This window comes from Quercus lobata, chromosome 11 (genome assembly GCF_001633185.2).
Source record: "Quercus lobata isolate SW786 chromosome 11, ValleyOak3.0 Primary Assembly, whole genome shotgun sequence".
NCBI lineage: Eukaryota > Viridiplantae > Streptophyta > Magnoliopsida > Fagales > Fagaceae > Quercus > Quercus lobata.
The window spans coordinates 14,953,128-14,970,676 of record NC_044914.1 but is presented as its reverse complement, the minus strand read 5'-3'; the positions used below and the strand labels follow the sequence as shown (position 1 = coordinate 14,970,676).

The window sequence follows — 17,549 nt, the reverse complement described above, 5'->3', positions numbered from 1 at the left end:
AGCTTAACTGGTCTCATCCCAAGTGCAATTTTCAATAGCTCAAAGATTGAAGTCATTAGTCTATATATGAACAATTTCTCAGGCCATCTTCCATCAAGCATAGGCCATTGGCTTCCAAATCTTGAGGTGCTTTACCTATGGGGTAATATACTAGAGGGAATAATTCCCAGTTCTATCTCAAATGCTTCTATGCTCACCAAACTAGAGTTGGATTCAAACTGTTTCTCTGGCACTATTCCAAATACCTTGGGAAATTTATGGTGTCTTGAGAATCTCATTTTAGAAAACAATTTTTTGGCTAGAGAATCCTCAAGTCTAGAGTTGAGTTTTCTTTCATCTTTGACAAATTGCAGTTTGATGGGAAATCCTCAATCATTCATGGGAAATCAAGCATTATGTGGTCCACCATAACTGAAAGTTCCGCCCTGTGAAACAAGTAATGTTGGACAATCAGCCATTATAGTTATAGTAAGGTATTTATTACTGGCAATAATAGCAACAGTACTTGCATTATTCCTCATATTTGCTCTATTGAGAAACTGAAAGAGAGATGCAAAACAAAAAGGTCAAGGAGATTTGTTACCCTTAGCAACATGGAGAAGAATAACATATCTAGAACTTGAACAAGCAACAAATGGATTCAGTGAAAGTAACTTAGTTGGGAAAGGGAGTTTTGGCTTGGTGTACAGAGGGACACTTTCAGATGGAACTAGTATTGCCGTAAAGGTTTTTAATTTGAATATTGAAGGAGGGTTTAAGAGTTTCGAAGCTGAATGTAATGTATTGTGCAGTATTCGCCACCGGAATTTTGTGAAAATCATTAGTAGCTGTAGTAGCATTGATTTTAAAGCCTTGGTACTGGAGTACATGCCCAAAGGGAGCCTTAAGAAGTGGTTGTATTCTCATAACCAAGAATTGGATATGCTACAAAGATTGAACATGATGATCAGGGGCGGCTTGATGCATTTGGGGGCCTAAGGTGAAAATTAATCATCTTATTTAGATGCAAAATTACTACTAATTAACATGAACTACATAGAATTTTTTTTTTTTTGAATTTTTAAGACAAAAAAAAAAATTTGACAAAATTTTTTATATTTGTTGATATGGTAGATTGATAGTGGTAAGTAAAACAGTGGTGTTAGTGGTAGATTTAGATGAAAACTAGTAAAAGTTTGCTAATTAAACTCTTATTATTATTATTTTTTTTTTAGAAGTGCAACATTCACAATATTTTTTACAACAAATCCTAGATTTTAAACTGCTTTTTGTTTTTTATTTGAAAATATCACTATAATTATTTTTTTGCCATCAACAATAGGCTGTAATAACTTGTTACTTAATATTAGTCGTAAAAGTGTTGTGAAAAATATTGTGGACGACGTTGCATTTTTCTCTATTTTTTTATTTGTTTTTCATCTAATAAAAAAAATTATTTTATTTATTGATTATAAATAATCCTATTGGTTAAAATTTAGGGGCCTTTTTTTTACTTGGGGCCTTAGGCGGTTGCATTTTTTGCTCCACCATAGAGCCAGCCCTGATGATGATAGATGTTGCATCATCATTGGAGTATCTCCATCATGGTTGTCCTGTACCTGTTGTTCATTGTGATTTGAAGCCCAACAATATTCTCCTAAGCAAAGGTATGGTTGCACATGTGAGTGACTTTGGCATTTCAAAATTTTTAGGCAATGAAGACTCTATGACACAAACTATGAAAATGGCCTCTATTGGCTACATGGCACTAGGTAATATTTCTAGTTTACAATTCAATTTTATGTTTACAAACACACACACATAAACTGAAATTTGTCTCAAAAAAGTATTGAGTATTTTTCTTTTTACTATCAAGAAACGATATTGGATACTTTCTAACAATAAATTTTCAATCAAACTTGTAGAGTATGGATCACAAGAGATCATTTCCACACGTATCGACATGTATAGTTATGGCATTTTGTTGATGGAAACATTCACAAGAAATAATCCAACAGATAAAATGTTTGTTGGAGAAATGAGCCTAAAAGGTTGGGTAAAATAGGCACTACTTGATTCAGTAATTGAAGTTATAGATGTTAATTTGCTAAAAAGAGGCGAAAAGAATTTTAATGCTAAGTTGGATTGTATGTTGTTCATTATGAAATTGGCTATGGATTGCTCAACAATGGCACCTGAAGAAGGGTTAAACATTAGAGTTGTTGCAACAACACTCAAAAATATCACATTGAAGTTTTTGAAGGACGTTGGAGCAAATTGACAACAGGAAATTAAGAAATTTATCTATATTTTTTCCTTGTTTGTGATTAGAGTAATGCTGAAAGATGCATGATTGACTATATATACTAGCTTATAACCCCATGCATATGCATGAATATATTTAAAGATATACAATAAGATGCATAATATGATTCATATATATAATTAAATACTATTAGTAGTCATTTTTATATTTTATTAGCTCTTTAAAATTTTTTATAAGGATATTATTAGGTATAAAATGTAAATTTTCCATTTTATTTTATTGTGAAGCATTTATTTATTTATTTTTTTTTACAATTCATTTATTTTAGACTCTTTAGTTTTTGAACTTAATAACTTACTTAGATGAATATTTATAATGTGGTCCTATATTTGATTCTAAAATTAAGAAATAAAATTCTTTAAGAATAAATAATTTAGGACACATAACGTAAAATTAGAATTCTAATTTGGAATTCTAATTTGAGTTTCTCTCAACTTCACCTATTATTATATATAGATATAGATTGGAGGCATTAATTTGCCCTTGACTATATATATTGGAGGCATTAATTTAACCTATAATGGTAGTAGATAATTATTATAAACTTTTGGATAGAACTTATCTTTGAAAATTGGCTTACAAGGGTAGGGTGTTCAAGAACTTATAAATACATAGTTAAATTTATATTTAATTCATGTGAAATATTAGGATCATAACAATAGTGCAATGACTCAAAGTTAACAACCAAATGTTCTACTCTAGTTTAGTATGTTAAATCACATAGGAAAAAACGATAGGATGATGCTTTTTATTAATCGGTAACAAGTAATTATATAGTTTCTCCGAAAAAAAAAAAAAATCATTTTATATATATATATATAAAGAAGTTGAAATGGGAAGAGTGGGATGAATTGTGGAGGTTTAAATAAAGAGGACAAAATTAGATTCAAATTGAAACCTAGAAAATGAAAATAAGTACGAGTGAAAAATAGGTCAATCCAAACCCAACTTACTAAAATGATAGGTTAGGTTGATTCTCACCATTCTCAGCTATTTTCAATCATATTCTCAAAATATTCTCTCTTTGATTCTTACCTTCTCAGTTATTTTTATTTTTATTTTTCACTCTTCTTAATTTTTCTCTTTCTCCGAGTCAATAAAGGGCCAATCTTCCTCATGTTTTCACATACAATTATTCAGCCAAAAAAAACCCAAAAATCATTAATTAATTTATAATAAAAAAAAAAAAAAAAAAAAAAAAAGAGTAGAAAACCGGACCAGACCGTCCTCCTAAACCAGGTTCTTCTCTAATAAATCACTAGCAAATTTGTAGAGGACCCGGAAATTTTCCGGCTCGGATCATTATGTTTTTTTCGAATATTTAGTAAAAGAATATAATCCACAGTCTTGAGTCTGGACTCTGGTCTCACTGCAGTTCTTTGCAGGGAATACGTCACAGTTTTGTGGTGTGAGTGCGTGACCCATTCTTCGCATTTCTCTCTCTGCCTCACTTCACTCCTTCACAGTTTCGGTAAGTTGTTATGCTCACTTTTTATTTATTTATTTGAATATGGTATGGTGCCTTTGATTTTTGGGAACTTGGGTTTTGAAAACTATGATTCATTCATTTTGTTCTTTCTTTTTGCTGAATTTATTTGTGATTTAGGAATATGTTCTGCTTTATGAATTGGGCAGTGCTTTTGTTTGTGTGTTTTAGGTTATGACTTGTGATTTCATCTTTTTATTTTGCTTTAGATTAAGTTGGTACAGTGTGAATCTAGGAGAACTTTTGTTTGTTTGTATTTAATGAATCAAGTGAGATATTATATCATGATAAGCTCTGTATAACAAAATACACAGTAGCAATTCTCTCTGACAAAAAAAATCTTCCAATTGAATGACCTTGCAATTCTCTGAATACATTTATGGTAGATAGCAGCAGCCCACGCTTCAACTTATCAATACCCACTTGAGAACTTAATCCCAAGAACATGCTAATTGGTGAGACTGACACAAATGCATAAGGTTGCTCTGAATTTTATGTGTGAAAAGAACACTCGAAGAACAAATGATCATGACTCTGTTTAAAGTTTCTATAGAAAAAGAATATGATATCACCCTCATATCCCTGTTTAAGAGTGTTTAGGAGTACAAAGAGGGTGCCAAAACAATTTATCCCCATTTGCTATCTCATGTTTAACTTGAATCTTATTCTGAGCATAAGAACATGAAAGCGTACTTGAGTTAGAGGGGATCCAGTGAACATAATCAACACATGCTATTCTAGCTTGGGGATAGATCAAGTTATCTTCTGAGTACTTGAGACTTTAGCATCAAAACTATACACTGCTTCAAATACCAATCTGAATACAAACTTTGGAAATGAAGCACCTTTAGAATTCCAGTTACCATGACAAAGTACAGTTCTTACTCCATTACCAATAGAATGGCTGAATGAAGGCTTAACCATGTCTCTAAGCTTTAGTGTCTTCCTCCAACCCCATGGGCAACTATTGGGTATTGGGACATACCAAAAGCTTTTGCCTTGTAAGAGGTAGGTGTGCACCCATGTGACCCACAAGGAACCTGCATCTATAAAGAGATCCCATATATGCTTATTGCTTAGTAATATCAACCCTATTCCAGTCCTGGAGCTTTTTAAGCCCCAATCCTCCTGATCTAGGAGAGAAGTCCACATCTCATGTTACTCTGACTCTAGAGACCATAGAATGAGCACCTGTCCACAAAAATCTGTTGAAGCACCTTTTGATCTCTTTGAACACTTTAACTAGAAGAATGAAGATATTAGTCCATTAAACTTGTATACTCCCTGCAAAAGAAAGTTTTCTGGCACACAAGGAATTTATTCTAGCTGAAATCTTTGCAATTATAGGCTTGCAGTGACTACAAGACAGTTTTCCAGATATCAAATGCTAGCCTAAATATCTAAGATGCAGTTGGGCTTCAACAAACTGCAAGCATGTACCTTCAAATTCCCCACTAAAGAAGATTTCATTCTTACCAGTATTGGCTTGAAGACATGAAAGAATTTTGAATTTGTTGAACACATTTTTAGTGATGCTAACAGAGCCTAGGTCAGCACTAGTAAAGATGATCTTATTATCATCAAAACATAAAATGGTTAATTGGAGCTTTTCACATCTAGGATGAAACTTGAAGCCTACTGCTTTTATAGCTCTAGACATCATGAGCTTCCTAAAGCCTCCATAGCAATAACAAACAAATAGGGGGACAAAGGATCAGGCCATCTCCATCCTTTGCCACCCTTGAAATACCCCACAAGACTATCGTTAAAGACAACAGAGAACTTAGGTGAAGTGATGCAAACCTCAACTTGATGCACCAATTTTCAAGAATAATGCAGGCAGACAAGCACCTCAGAAAAAGGTTCCAGTCCACCCACTCATCAGCCTTCATTAGGTCTACTTTAATAGCTCATCTACCTGGTCCCTCTTTTTAAAGATAGCAGTTCACCAATTCCTGAGCCTGCAAGAGAATGTCTCTGCCATGCTATGACCTGGAATAAGCTGTCTGAACAAGACTAATGACATCTAATAAGCCAACTTTAATGTGTTAGCTAATTTTTTTGTACACTTGTTGATGATGTTGCAGCAAGAGATGCATTCTAGAAGGATTTGGGACCTTAGGGACCATGGGTATAGTGTGGAATTAACCTCACAAAATAGTTTACCTGAGGAAAAGGAGTTGACAGCAGCAAGCATATCCTCTCTATTGTTTTCCATGCATGCTTGAAAAAATGAGCAGAATAGCTTCCTGGACTGAGAGCTTTGTCCCGTTTCATTGAAAATATAGACTACTTGATTTCATCAACAGTAACATCCCTTTGAAGCACTTGCTTTTTATGCTCAGGAATACTATCTAGTATGAGCCGTGAAAGGCTCTCCAATTTTCTTTCATCTGTCCTTGCAGGATACCCAAGCAATTTGTGGTAGAAACTAATAGCCAACTCTTGAACTATGAGGATCCTCCACTCTCATTCTTTTTTAGTCATATAAGCACCTAATTTGATTTTTTGCATTCCTAACTTTCAGAATTCTGTGGAAGTATGCTGTTTTGGGCCCAGCAGTACTTAAACCTATGAAACAATGAAGCTTCTCCTTATCTTTCTGTAATAGTGCCTGCTGACCTGAGAGGAGAAGTCTTATTTGTACATCCTCTAGATCCTCTCTAGCTTTTTGGACTTTTAATGGAAGACCACCAAAAAATTTCTGGTTCAACTTCTTCAGCTCAACATTAAGCAACTTCATCTTCCCACACAATCTAAACATGGGAACACCATTAATTTCTTTGCTCCAAACAGCTCTAGTTATTTGCTTATGCTCCCTATTCCCTACTCCCTTAGTTGCTGCTTCCTTTTTGGTGCAAGAAACTTAGGATGATCTGTCTAGAAATCAAAGAACTTGAATGGCTTGGTGCCATAACTGATGACATTAAAAGCAGAAACATAGTCTGAAACAACTGGCAAAATGAATCCAACCCCGGTATGGGGAAGACAGTCAAACCAATAACAATTAAAAAACACTCTTTAACATCCTGTCTAGAAAGTGATCATGCTTCCTTTTTGGACCAAGTGTATAGTGCATCAATGTAAGGATGATATCTAACACTTATAGCTCCTGAAATCCTTCACAAAACTCATCCTCAAACAAAGAGGATTTCTAACCCCAAATCTCTCCCCCGCACCCCTTACGTGGTTTAAAATCACCACCAAGCACCCAGGGCTTCTTACACACAAGACATTTCAGGTTACATAAATCAGATCATAATAGGCTTCTAGTATCTCCATTATTGGAGCCATAAATGAAAGAAGCAGAAAAAGACTGCCCCTTAACTATAGTGATTTCACAATGAAATACTTGATGAGAGCTATGGACAAATTTTACCTCAATAGTATCACGATTCCAACAAAACCAGATCTGCCTAGCTCATGGAAATCATAATTGTTAATGAATCCCCAATTAGGAACAATGCAATCTTTAATACATAAAGCCTTCTCAGCCTTAACCATTTCAATGGCACAAAAAACTAACAGAAGCTATCACTTCCTTCTGTTTATGCAATTATGCTTTGTACTTGAAGGATTAATTACACTTGTCTAATATTATTTTGCTTGTTTTAGATTTATTGTTGACTATGTTTCTTATAAAAGTTGTGAAATTTTGTTTAAAAATTATTAAAATTTCTAAAAATATTTTTAGTTATCATTGCTATTAATCCAAATTTATTTTATTTATTATTAATTTAATTAATAATTAACTTAGTTTGGATGTCATCCCAGTTTAAATAACCTTTTCAGACTGGTTGTTTGGTCTGGTTTTAAAACATTGGCACCTGAGCCAAAGGAAGCAAAAGAAGTGGCATGTGAGTTTCTATAACATATAACAGAATAAAACAACATGGTAAATCTACTAAGGTTACCCAAATGCCTGCAATTATGTCAGAGTCAAGTGCTCTTAGGCTCCAAGAGGCTTATGTGCTTAAGTGCGCTCCAACACAGCCGATATATAAAGACTTAAAGACTCTGTGCGTTAATGGTTCAATTTTTTCCAAAGCAAGAGTTGGCCTAACATAGCATTTCAATATAAGTGAACTCATAGAAGGAATCCTTATTATTTATTTACACAAAGAATGCAATCACAAGCCTACGCACAATACAGGCCTGGGATTCACTTTTGAGTTTTGGCTTTTTTATATATTATGTGTTCATTGCTAATTTATTTGCTTGTATTTGAGGATTAATTTTTTCAATGATGTAGCAGATGTTGGAGTTATGATTGAGTAGGTGTAGCAGATGTTAAAAGTTAAAACACTATGACTGTGAGATGGCCAAGACTTTTGACACCGACACACCTTTCTCAAATTATTCGGAACCAGAAAAACCCATTAACGGCACTTCAAATCTTCAAGGAAGCCAAATACAAGTACCCCAGTTACTGTCATAATGGTCCAGTCTATGCCACCATCATTGGCATCCTTGGAAATGCTGGTCAGATTTGTGAGATGAAAGCGGTGATTGATTGGATGAAAGAGGACTCATGTGAATGCAAGGATTCTGTCTTTGTTAATGCAATCAAAACCTATGCAAGAGCTGGATTGCTAGATGAAGCAATCTCTCTTTTTAAAAGAATTCCTCAGTTCAACTGCGTGAATAAGACAGAATCTTTCAATACCCTGTTGCAGATATTGGTCAATGAATCTAAGCTTGAAGCTGCTCATCATTTGTTCTTAGAGAGCTCTTATGGGTGGGAAGTGAAGTCTCGAATTAGATCTTTGAACTTGCTCATGGATGCTCTGTGCCAGAGGGGTCATTCTGATCTTGCATTGCAAATCTTCTTAGAGATGAATTATCAAGGTTGCTATCCAAATAAGGAAAGCTATCGGATTCTAATGAAAGGATTGTGTAAAGACGGGAGGATGAATGAGGCCACACATTTGTTGTATTCAATGTTTTGGAGGATCTCTCAGAAGGGTAGTGGTGAGGATATTGTAGTCTATAGAACCTTGTTATATGCTTTATGTGATAATCGGCAAGTTGAAAAGGCTGTGGAAATTCTTGGTAAGATTTTAAGGAAGGGGCTGAAGGCTCCTAAGCGCTGTTTCCAGCATCTTGATCTCAGTCAGTGTAGTAGTGGTGAAGATATAGAAGGCACCAAATGCTTGATTAATGAGGCCTTGATCAGAGGTGGGATTCCCAGTTTGGCTAGTTATAGTGCTATGGCTATTGATCTTTACAATGAAGGTAAGATTAGTGAAGCTAACAAAGTTATCATTCAAATGAAAGAAAGAGGATTTAGGCCAACAAACATAATTTTTGAAGCCAAGGTTGCAGCATTGTGTAGGGGAGGGAATGTTGATGAGGCAGTGAAGGTAATTGAAGAGGAAATGGAGGGAAATTGTTTACCAAATGTTATGGCATATAATATTGTGCTGAAAGGATTGTGTAATGAGAGGAAATCAGTGCTTGCTGTTGGGTATTTGAAGAATATGGCTAAGAAATTGGGTTGCAATGCAGACAAGGAAACTTACAGCATTGTAATTGATGGGTTATGTTGTGAAAGTAGATATCTTGAAGCAAGTCACGTGTTGCAGGAGATGTTAATAAAATCATATTGGCCTTGTGTTGATACTTATAATATACTTATCAGGGGTCTTTGCTCTGTGGGCAGGCAATACGAAGCTGTTTTGTGGTTGGAGGAGATGATTAGCCAGGGTATGAAGCCAGAACTTTCTGTATGGAACTCGTTGGCAGCTTCTGTATGTTCCAACATGGCTGACATTGAGGTGTGCTCTCAGACATTTAATTAGATTATTAGATTCTGGTTGTTCATGTTGGAGAAGTCATAATGGTGTAACCATTTTTATAGCCATATTTTTCTTTCTCAATTGCGTAGTATCTGAACATAATGAGGAAGATTTTTCAGTTGAGAGATGCACAATCTGAAAAATTCATTTTTCATGAATAGAATTTGTCACACTGATATCTATTTTAGGCAGCAACTATTCACAGGCGTATTTTAGACAAATTTGATAGAAAGTTATTACTTAAAATTTGCACGAGTCGTCAAACTCCTTTGGAAAAAATGGGATTCATCCAATGCTAGAGGTCTTAGGTTTTGGATCTCTGCCATTGCATTGCCAAAATAATAATAATAATAATAGTTATTATTATTATTTTATTTTGATAAGTAACATTTTTTTTTTTATAAAAACAGATACCAAGTATATCGGGAGTGTACTCACGATGAAGTTCAATCAAACTCTCAAACTACAGTGCTTGAACGTATCTAAAAGAGTAAAACAAGGAGAAGAATGAAAAGCAACACTCCAATCTAACAAGATACAAAAGAAAGGCTTTAACTTCAAGGATAGACCGTTTGCATCCTCAAAACTTCTGGCATTCTGTTCTCACCAAAGACACCACAAGATGCAATGTGGCATAGAATTCCAAAAGGCTATATTTCTATGCCTTCCAAAAGAACCCTGCCAAGCTGTGAACATATCAATAATCCTCTTTGGCATAACCCATTAGAATCCAAATAAACAAAACCGTTGTCCACAGCTCATAGGCAATTGGACAATAAATATAAATATAAATATAAATATAAATATAAACATAGAGATTATAGATATGAGCAATTGTAAAGTTAGAATGAAATTGTGGAAAAAAACAAAATAGGCTAAAATGCATTTCACTCCAGAAGCTTGGGGTTGATTCTAAATTTGTCATTTGAGTTATTGTGGTTGTTAACCAGATAATAAATGAATACTTTCCATCATTTGTGAGACAGTGCGGCATCAATTTTATCGAACGTGGTGTTTATGATTGATGTTTTGGTTCTTTCTTTGTTGAATTTAGATTTAAGAAGTGTTCTTTTTTGATAAGCTTTAATAAGTATACTTTTGCATGTGAATGGGTGCTGCTTTTAAGAAAAGGGCCGTGCTTTTTTTTTTTTTTTTTGAGAATTTTGTAAGTTATGATCCGCTCTCTTTGTATTGCTTTAAATTTAAGCTCTTTGGTTGTTATTATTATTATTATTATTATTATTATTTTTTGTGATGTTACAATGTGAAACTCGGAATCCTGTTTCTTTATGAAACTATGCTTTTGTACTTGAAGGATTAATTACACTTATCCTATTAGTTTGCTTATTTATGATTTAGTATTATGGCTTCTTTTTTTTTTTTTTTTTTTCATCTTAAATCTCAATAAGTTTTGGCACCTAAAGGAAGTGACCTCTGCTTCATGAGGTTCAATTTTTTTCCAATATAAGTTGTGAAAGTATCTTTAAAGATTGTTTAAATTTCTTTAGGTATAGTTTTGGTCAACATGGCTAATTTTTACAAATTTATCCTATTTAAATTGTTATTAATTATTTGAACCCCATCCAACCTTAAAATCTTTTACCTTTGCAGTTTTTTGTTTGCTTTGGTTTTTAAAAAATTGACTTCCTAGCTAGAGGGGGTAAAGGAATTGGCTTGTGAGTTTTTATAACATATGGATTCATCCTTTATCTTTTTGCTTCTCTTATTTTTATTTGGTTCTTAAGAAGAAAAATAGGAACAAAGAATAAAAACCTAAAAGCTAAAAGCCAAGACAAACAAGCGGAAATTAAATGATATCAGAAAAGGTAGTACCAAGTGCATAAGGCACCCATTTTTGCAAGGTTTGGGAGAGGTTATTGGTAGGAAACCATACCTCCCACCCTTTGTTTTTTTTTTTGGTGAGGCTGACTCCCTAAAATCATATCAAAAAAAGGAGAAGATAAAATATAAGAGAGATTTTGGAAGGATTGGAAGAGTAAAATAAGCCAAGATATCTTGTCAATATCTGAAATTTTGGATACAATTTTTTATGTGAATTGTCACTTCCATACATTTTTATATACTTATTTCAGAGCTTATGAACGGAGAACTTTCTTTGGACTTAAATTTAAGTTAGCAATTATTATAATAGTCATATTTACTATTGGAATGCTTATGTCTTCTGTGAAGATTTTCTACTTCGTAAAATTGAAGCTTATACAAAACTAACACATGCATATGGGCAGTCTGGTTAGGGGAAAACTATGCTGGTGTTAAATTACATTACTCACATCTTTCATGTATTCTGTTAAGGCCTCTAAATGAATATTTTATTGAAGACAGCAGTGCTGTAGTTTTGCTTCTGTCTAATCTCATAATTTGACATTCATTTTTGCTTCTGCTTATATACATCTATATATGCCACATTGTTTGCTTATTCCTTACATTTTAGTTTTGCTTTTTTTTCCCTATTCTTCAGCCCTAACATGTCTGTCTTTAGCCAGTGATATGAAATGCTGTGTGATGTATATACTATACTTTCTCAATGTCATTTTTGTAGCAAATTTTGCATCAAATGTCAAGCCTAAAGTCAATTTCAAAATTTCAAATTCTGCTTCAATTTAATCTATATACACAGATTAACAATATCCCTGGAAGCTGACAAGGCACCACCGATTGTTGAAACTTCGGCCTTTGACCTTTCCTATTTTGCATGTTGGATTGCACAATTAGCCTCTTCTTACATGGCAAAGTGTCAAATGCAAGACTCCAAACTCCATAAAGAAACTCCCTCAAACACTGCAGGTATTCTCAATTGCATGTCAAGTACAATCTTTGTCTTAATCCAATTGCATGAAGGGTCTTGGCTTTTGGTAAATACCTGATCGAAGTGGTTTCCAAAACAATTGTTTTATGTTTCTTTAAAAAAAAGAAAAATGATAGTGTTTTAAAAAAAATTTTAATTTGTGAACCTCATGGGAGGTTGGTGTAATGTGCCAAAAGAAAACTCACAAGTTGATTTTCTTTTTCCCTCTTGCTAAAGACTCTTCTCTTATGGCACCTAAGAAGAAGCCTTCATCATCTTCAAACCGTAAAACCTCCAATTATGCTAGAACCAAATGATCATCCCTCATGCTGTTAAAACAAAGAAGATGATTGTCCTCCAAGCTCGACAGATTGCAATTGAATGCAATGTTGGGATAACTTTGACAACCAACATCTTTAAACACATGAAGGACCACTACAAAGAAGATTTCAGAAAAAATTTTGTTTGGTTCCCGCCTTTGTTTCTGAAACACATCTGAAAAGCTTAGGGAAAAAAAAATCCACAAAAAATACAAATGAAATTTGATCAAGATGAATCAACGAAAAAAAAAGATTAATGAAATTTTGATTAAGATTATCTGAATAGAATCTCAAGAAGTTTTTATTATTATGTACCAAACTGTGGTACTCTTGAAACATTAAAAGCGGATTCCTAGACAAAGAAACCTATTTTTACGGGGGTGAAAAAGAAACCTAGACAAGAATGTTGAGCGGATGATATCAACCCAAAGTCAATAATGTAGCAAAACAAACAAAATAATTGGTACACCAGCTAAAGCAATTATAACAGTTGGAAGCGATATCATTTCACTTTTAAAGACTAAAAAGCAGGTTGCAATGAAGGCTGCCACCATGCCTGCTATAGAGATGAAGAGTGTGGTGAGTCCCAACACCAACTTTGATGGTAATGACACTAGGAAATCCATTTCTGTGAAACGTGATGTGAGAATTGACAAGAAAATCAATATTGAAGAAGAGGAGGAGAACAGTGCTATTGCATCTGATATGAAAAATACCCTAAACCAAATACTTTTCAAGAGAATAGGGGTGCCTGTGTCCTGACTGCTACCACCTGGTACAGTGAAAGCTGTAGCGAAAACCACAGTCGTAATCAATGTTGCCACGATCATACAATAGTTTGCTGTATCCTTCATCCACTTTTCACCTTCTCTCCATAGATTTTTATGTTTCTTTGTAAATAAATCCCCTGGTGTTAGCCCAGAACTCTTCATGTTCAGGTATGAAGGCGGCCCAATCTTTACTGTCTCCTACAGTTTTCCAGATGTAAATTGATAAATGCAATCAGAAAAAAGAAATTGAAATTGAGAAACACCCACCTTAAACCACAACAACTCCTGTTGCATTTGAAGGGCTGCCCCTGATACAATATTTAGTCGACTTGAAGGTGCCAAATATCCGGCTAAGTGCAGGATATTTTCGTTTTTGTCATCAACATAGGTCAAAATCATTTCCTTGACTTCGGCAGTCTCATATATTAGATTGAATACACTCTCTTGCTGATTTAAAACAGCAATGTGAAATAAACTTCGATTTTGATTGTCTGCTATCCATATGATATCAGGATAAGAGCTAATAAGTATAGTTAGGAATTCAGCATTCCCAAATTTTGCAGCATCATAAAGTACAGTTGGAAAATCATACGAGGATTGTCTGTCTTGGAATGGTTGAACCTCTTTTCAGAGGCGTTCAACCAATTGATAGGCCAAGGTCTTCATCAAAGCTTTCTTACAGATTCCTTTGAACCCTGTAATTTTTTTTTTTTTTTTTTTTTTTGGGGGGGGGGTGGGGGGGTGGGGTGGGTGGGTGGTGTGTGGGGGATCAATTCAAAGATCTTTTAGTAAAAGAAAAGTATATTAATTCTATAATCTATGAAGATGGAAACCTCAAATACATTAATTTAGCATCCATAACAAGAAATTATATTGAGAGATTTGAAAAGATAAGACGTGATTTGTATACTAATTTTGGACCTTGGTTGGTATGGTTTGTCTTTGAATAACCCAATTCACCTTTAGTACATCTATTAAAGGATATCAAATAACACAACATCTAGTCCTACAAATGAAAAATCTGGTCCCATTATATTGAATTGATTGTTAAATCTTTTAAAGGATATTAGATGGAGTATTGCTGGAAAGGTATGGACTTAGAGTCATTTATGATGCTGCTAGTCATGTTGAAGCTAAGCTTGCATCTATGCTAAATGATAAAGTCTGGATTTGGAAGAGTGCAAGATCACATCAGTTGGTGGACATACAAAGTAAACTACATCCGGTTGAAATAAAGGAAGAAGATAAAGCATTCTGGTCCTCAACTCCTAAGTTTGTGTGTGCTGAAACATGGAATGAGAATAGAGAAAATTGGATTAATGTGGATTGGTGGAAGGTACTGTGGTTAAATTTGTCTATTCCCAAGCACTCTTTCATAGGCTGGATGGTCATGTTAAACAGGATTCCAACCAAAGCCAGAATGATTCAATGGGGAATAAATGAAGACATCTTGTGTGGTTTCTGCAGGTTGCTACACTGAGGATAGAAATCATCTCCTTTTCAATGCTCTTTAACTAAAGGGGTATGGAAATCTATTATGAGCTTATGTTTACTCTCTAATCCTAAATTCAGTTGGTAGGATTTAGTTGATTGGACTATTGCTACAGCTCTCTATTTTTGTAGGTGGTGTACTTGGTTGAGTGCAATTAGCTTTTACAAATTTGTAGTTGGTGGTGTTAAAATAGCAATTTAGCTTTTTAGCACCACCAATACTAATGCTCTTAGGTGTTGTATTGGCGTTTCTATTCTATTATTTTTTAATGAAATTATTGATTCTTTTGAAGTAAAATAAAAATAAAAATTGATTGCTATAATGGTAAGATAAGTAGTTTTGAATCTGAATAGTGAATTTTCTCTTAGCATCTCTTCTTGTGATGCTGATTCAGATTTAAGTAATTAAAAAATATATAAAATTTTAGGACTTGATAATGGATTCTAATTTGAAAAGCTATTAGATAACTATATCATAAGGGTCAATGCTAAAGCTATTACAAATTTTATTTCAAAAGACTTAAAACCGATGTTCCAATAAATGTAATTGGTGGGTTTTAGAAACATAATAAATAAATGCTTGACTAACATTTTATTAGACTTATGTAGTAAAATTTGTTCTATCCTAGCATCACTCATTTACTATTCTAATTTCAAGCACAATGAGATTAAAAGATTCAAATTTAGGAGTTTTTTCTGGTTAGTTGTCCTGGTAATTTTGTGACTACTTTGTTTTCAAAAAAAAAAAAAAAAAAACCTCTTACAATGCTCATATGTGCCTATAAAGGAAACAGGTACAAGTGCTGCAACATTTTAGACATTTTAAATTGACAATGGTTTACCTCATGAGAATTTCCAATGGTTTAAGGAAGTACATATCATCTAAAATTTAATGAGATTTAGCTACTTGTCATTCCAAGTTGATTTGAGCAAAGTTTTCATCAGATTGTGATCAATGTAATCTAAACACCTACTTGGTTAATGTTATATTTATGCAAATAAGGAAATTTGGGTTGGAGTCAAACTAACAGGAGTTTAGGCATCTTTTCCAGAGTGATAGATTACTTGTGCTGCCAATTGCAAAAGTTTTCTGGCCAACTCAGGCAATGCTAAGGTTCGCTTGTTCGCAGTTTCCAAGGTTTCATCCTTGTCCAGAATTTTTAGTGCTAATCTGTCCATAAAAACAAATACATTTGATTATTGACAGAAGGTTTCTCCCCAATCATAATTTGTGATTTCTTTTATTTATTTATTTTTTATTAATTGCCTCAAACTCAATTATTGAGATGTAGACCATACCATACATATCATAGGTAATAGTAGCAACAAGGATCTCCATGCGTTCATCAAGAGTCAAATCTTTTAAAGGAGTCACAGAGAATAGATACGACACCATGTCTCTACGTCTCAGCAAAGCTGCCTTGTGAAATGGTGTCCTTCCTTCATTACTGCGGATCAATGGCAGATGCGCGCTCTTTTTCACCATCTCCTTAGCAATTATCACAACTAGTAAGTTGCCCGTACGATGCACGGATAATGTTGTAATTTTTTATGTAAATTTTTTTTTGGAAAATATTATACATATATTATAACATATTTATTATAAAACTTTGTTAGTAACGAGTTCATCATAAAAAGTAACAATTATAAATTACATACATATATCTATTATAATTATTTTGATCAAGTAATGAACAATAATTAAAACAACTTTGGATTAATATTGTATAGTAAAAGTTGATAAAAGCCTATGTTAATCTCACATTAGAAAATAAGTATGAGTTAAAGAGATTTAAAGCCTATGTTGTGTATCCAAGAGTTAGACCATTTTGAATATATACCATTGTAAGTTTTTTTTAAAAAAACCTTCTCCTTCTCTCCCCATGTGTGTATGTTAAAAATACTTAGTACTCTTAAAACAAAAAACAGTGGGTTAATCTTACATTGAAAAATGAGCGCGAGTTAAAGAAGTTTAAAGCCTGTGTTGTGTATCCAAAAGTATCCAAAAGTTAGGCCCTTTTGGATATACATCACTATAAGTTTCTTTAAAAAAAACCTTCTCCCCCTCTCCCCGTGTGTGTGTTAAAAATGCTTAGTATTTTCAAAACAAAAAACATTGGGTTAATCTCACATTGGAAAATGAGTGTGAGTTAAAGAGGTTTAAAGCCTGTGTTGTGTATCCAAGAATTAGGCCATTTTGGATATACACCACTATAAGTTTCTTTAAATGACCTTCTCCCCCTCTCCCCGTGTGTGTGTTAAAAATACTCAACATTCTCAAAAAAAAAAAAAAAAAAAATGATAAAAGCATGTTAATTCATTCTATATTATTGATTTTTATTATGTGATGTAATAAAAAGCTTCATTACGAAATCTTTTTTTTTTTTTTTTTGTTTCTTCAATGCTTTGTTATTGTAGTATGGTGACGCTTGTTATCATCATCAGCCATCTTCAACATTTGAAGTTTAGTCTGTCCATATTTATTCAATTTTTGAGCTTTCATCACTTTTTTCTTTTGTTGCATTATTTGTGTTAATCACTAATGAATTGGCACCGGGAGATTCTTGATTGTA

At 33.7% G+C, this 17,549-nt stretch overlaps 2 protein-coding genes across 3 annotated transcripts; one reads left to right on the top strand and one right to left on the bottom strand.

Annotated features, from left to right (window-relative positions):
* Positions 1 to 3,567: 3,567 nt before the first annotated feature.
* Positions 3,568 to 14,781, top strand: LOC115968787 (pentatricopeptide repeat-containing protein At1g05600-like). Of its 2 annotated transcripts, XM_031088286.1 has the most exons (4): positions 3,568 to 3,776; positions 8,047 to 9,568; positions 12,228 to 12,394; positions 14,548 to 14,781. In XM_031088286.1, exons 2-3 carry the CDS (start codon positions 8,099 to 8,101, stop codon positions 12,249 to 12,251), a joined length of 1,494 nt encoding a protein of 497 aa, XP_030944146.1. In that variant the 5' UTR covers positions 3,568 to 3,776; positions 8,047 to 8,098; the 3' UTR covers positions 12,252 to 12,394; positions 14,548 to 14,781. The 2 variants fall into 2 exon arrangements, with proteins under 2 accessions (XP_030944146.1, XP_030944145.1); XM_031088285.1 differs by lacking the exons at positions 12,228 to 12,394; positions 14,548 to 14,781 and adding an exon at positions 10,000 to 10,612 and having other exon boundaries at positions 3,569 to 3,776.
* Positions 13,147 to 16,462, bottom strand: LOC115966439. The gene is made up of 4 exons (XM_031085674.1): positions 16,281 to 16,462; positions 16,042 to 16,147; positions 13,753 to 13,932; positions 13,147 to 13,683 (listed from the first exon to the last, which is right to left on the bottom strand). Exons 1-4 carry the CDS (start codon positions 16,460 to 16,462, stop codon positions 13,147 to 13,149), a joined length of 1,005 nt encoding a protein of 334 aa, XP_030941534.1.
* Positions 16,463 to 17,549: the final 1,087 nt, after the last annotated feature.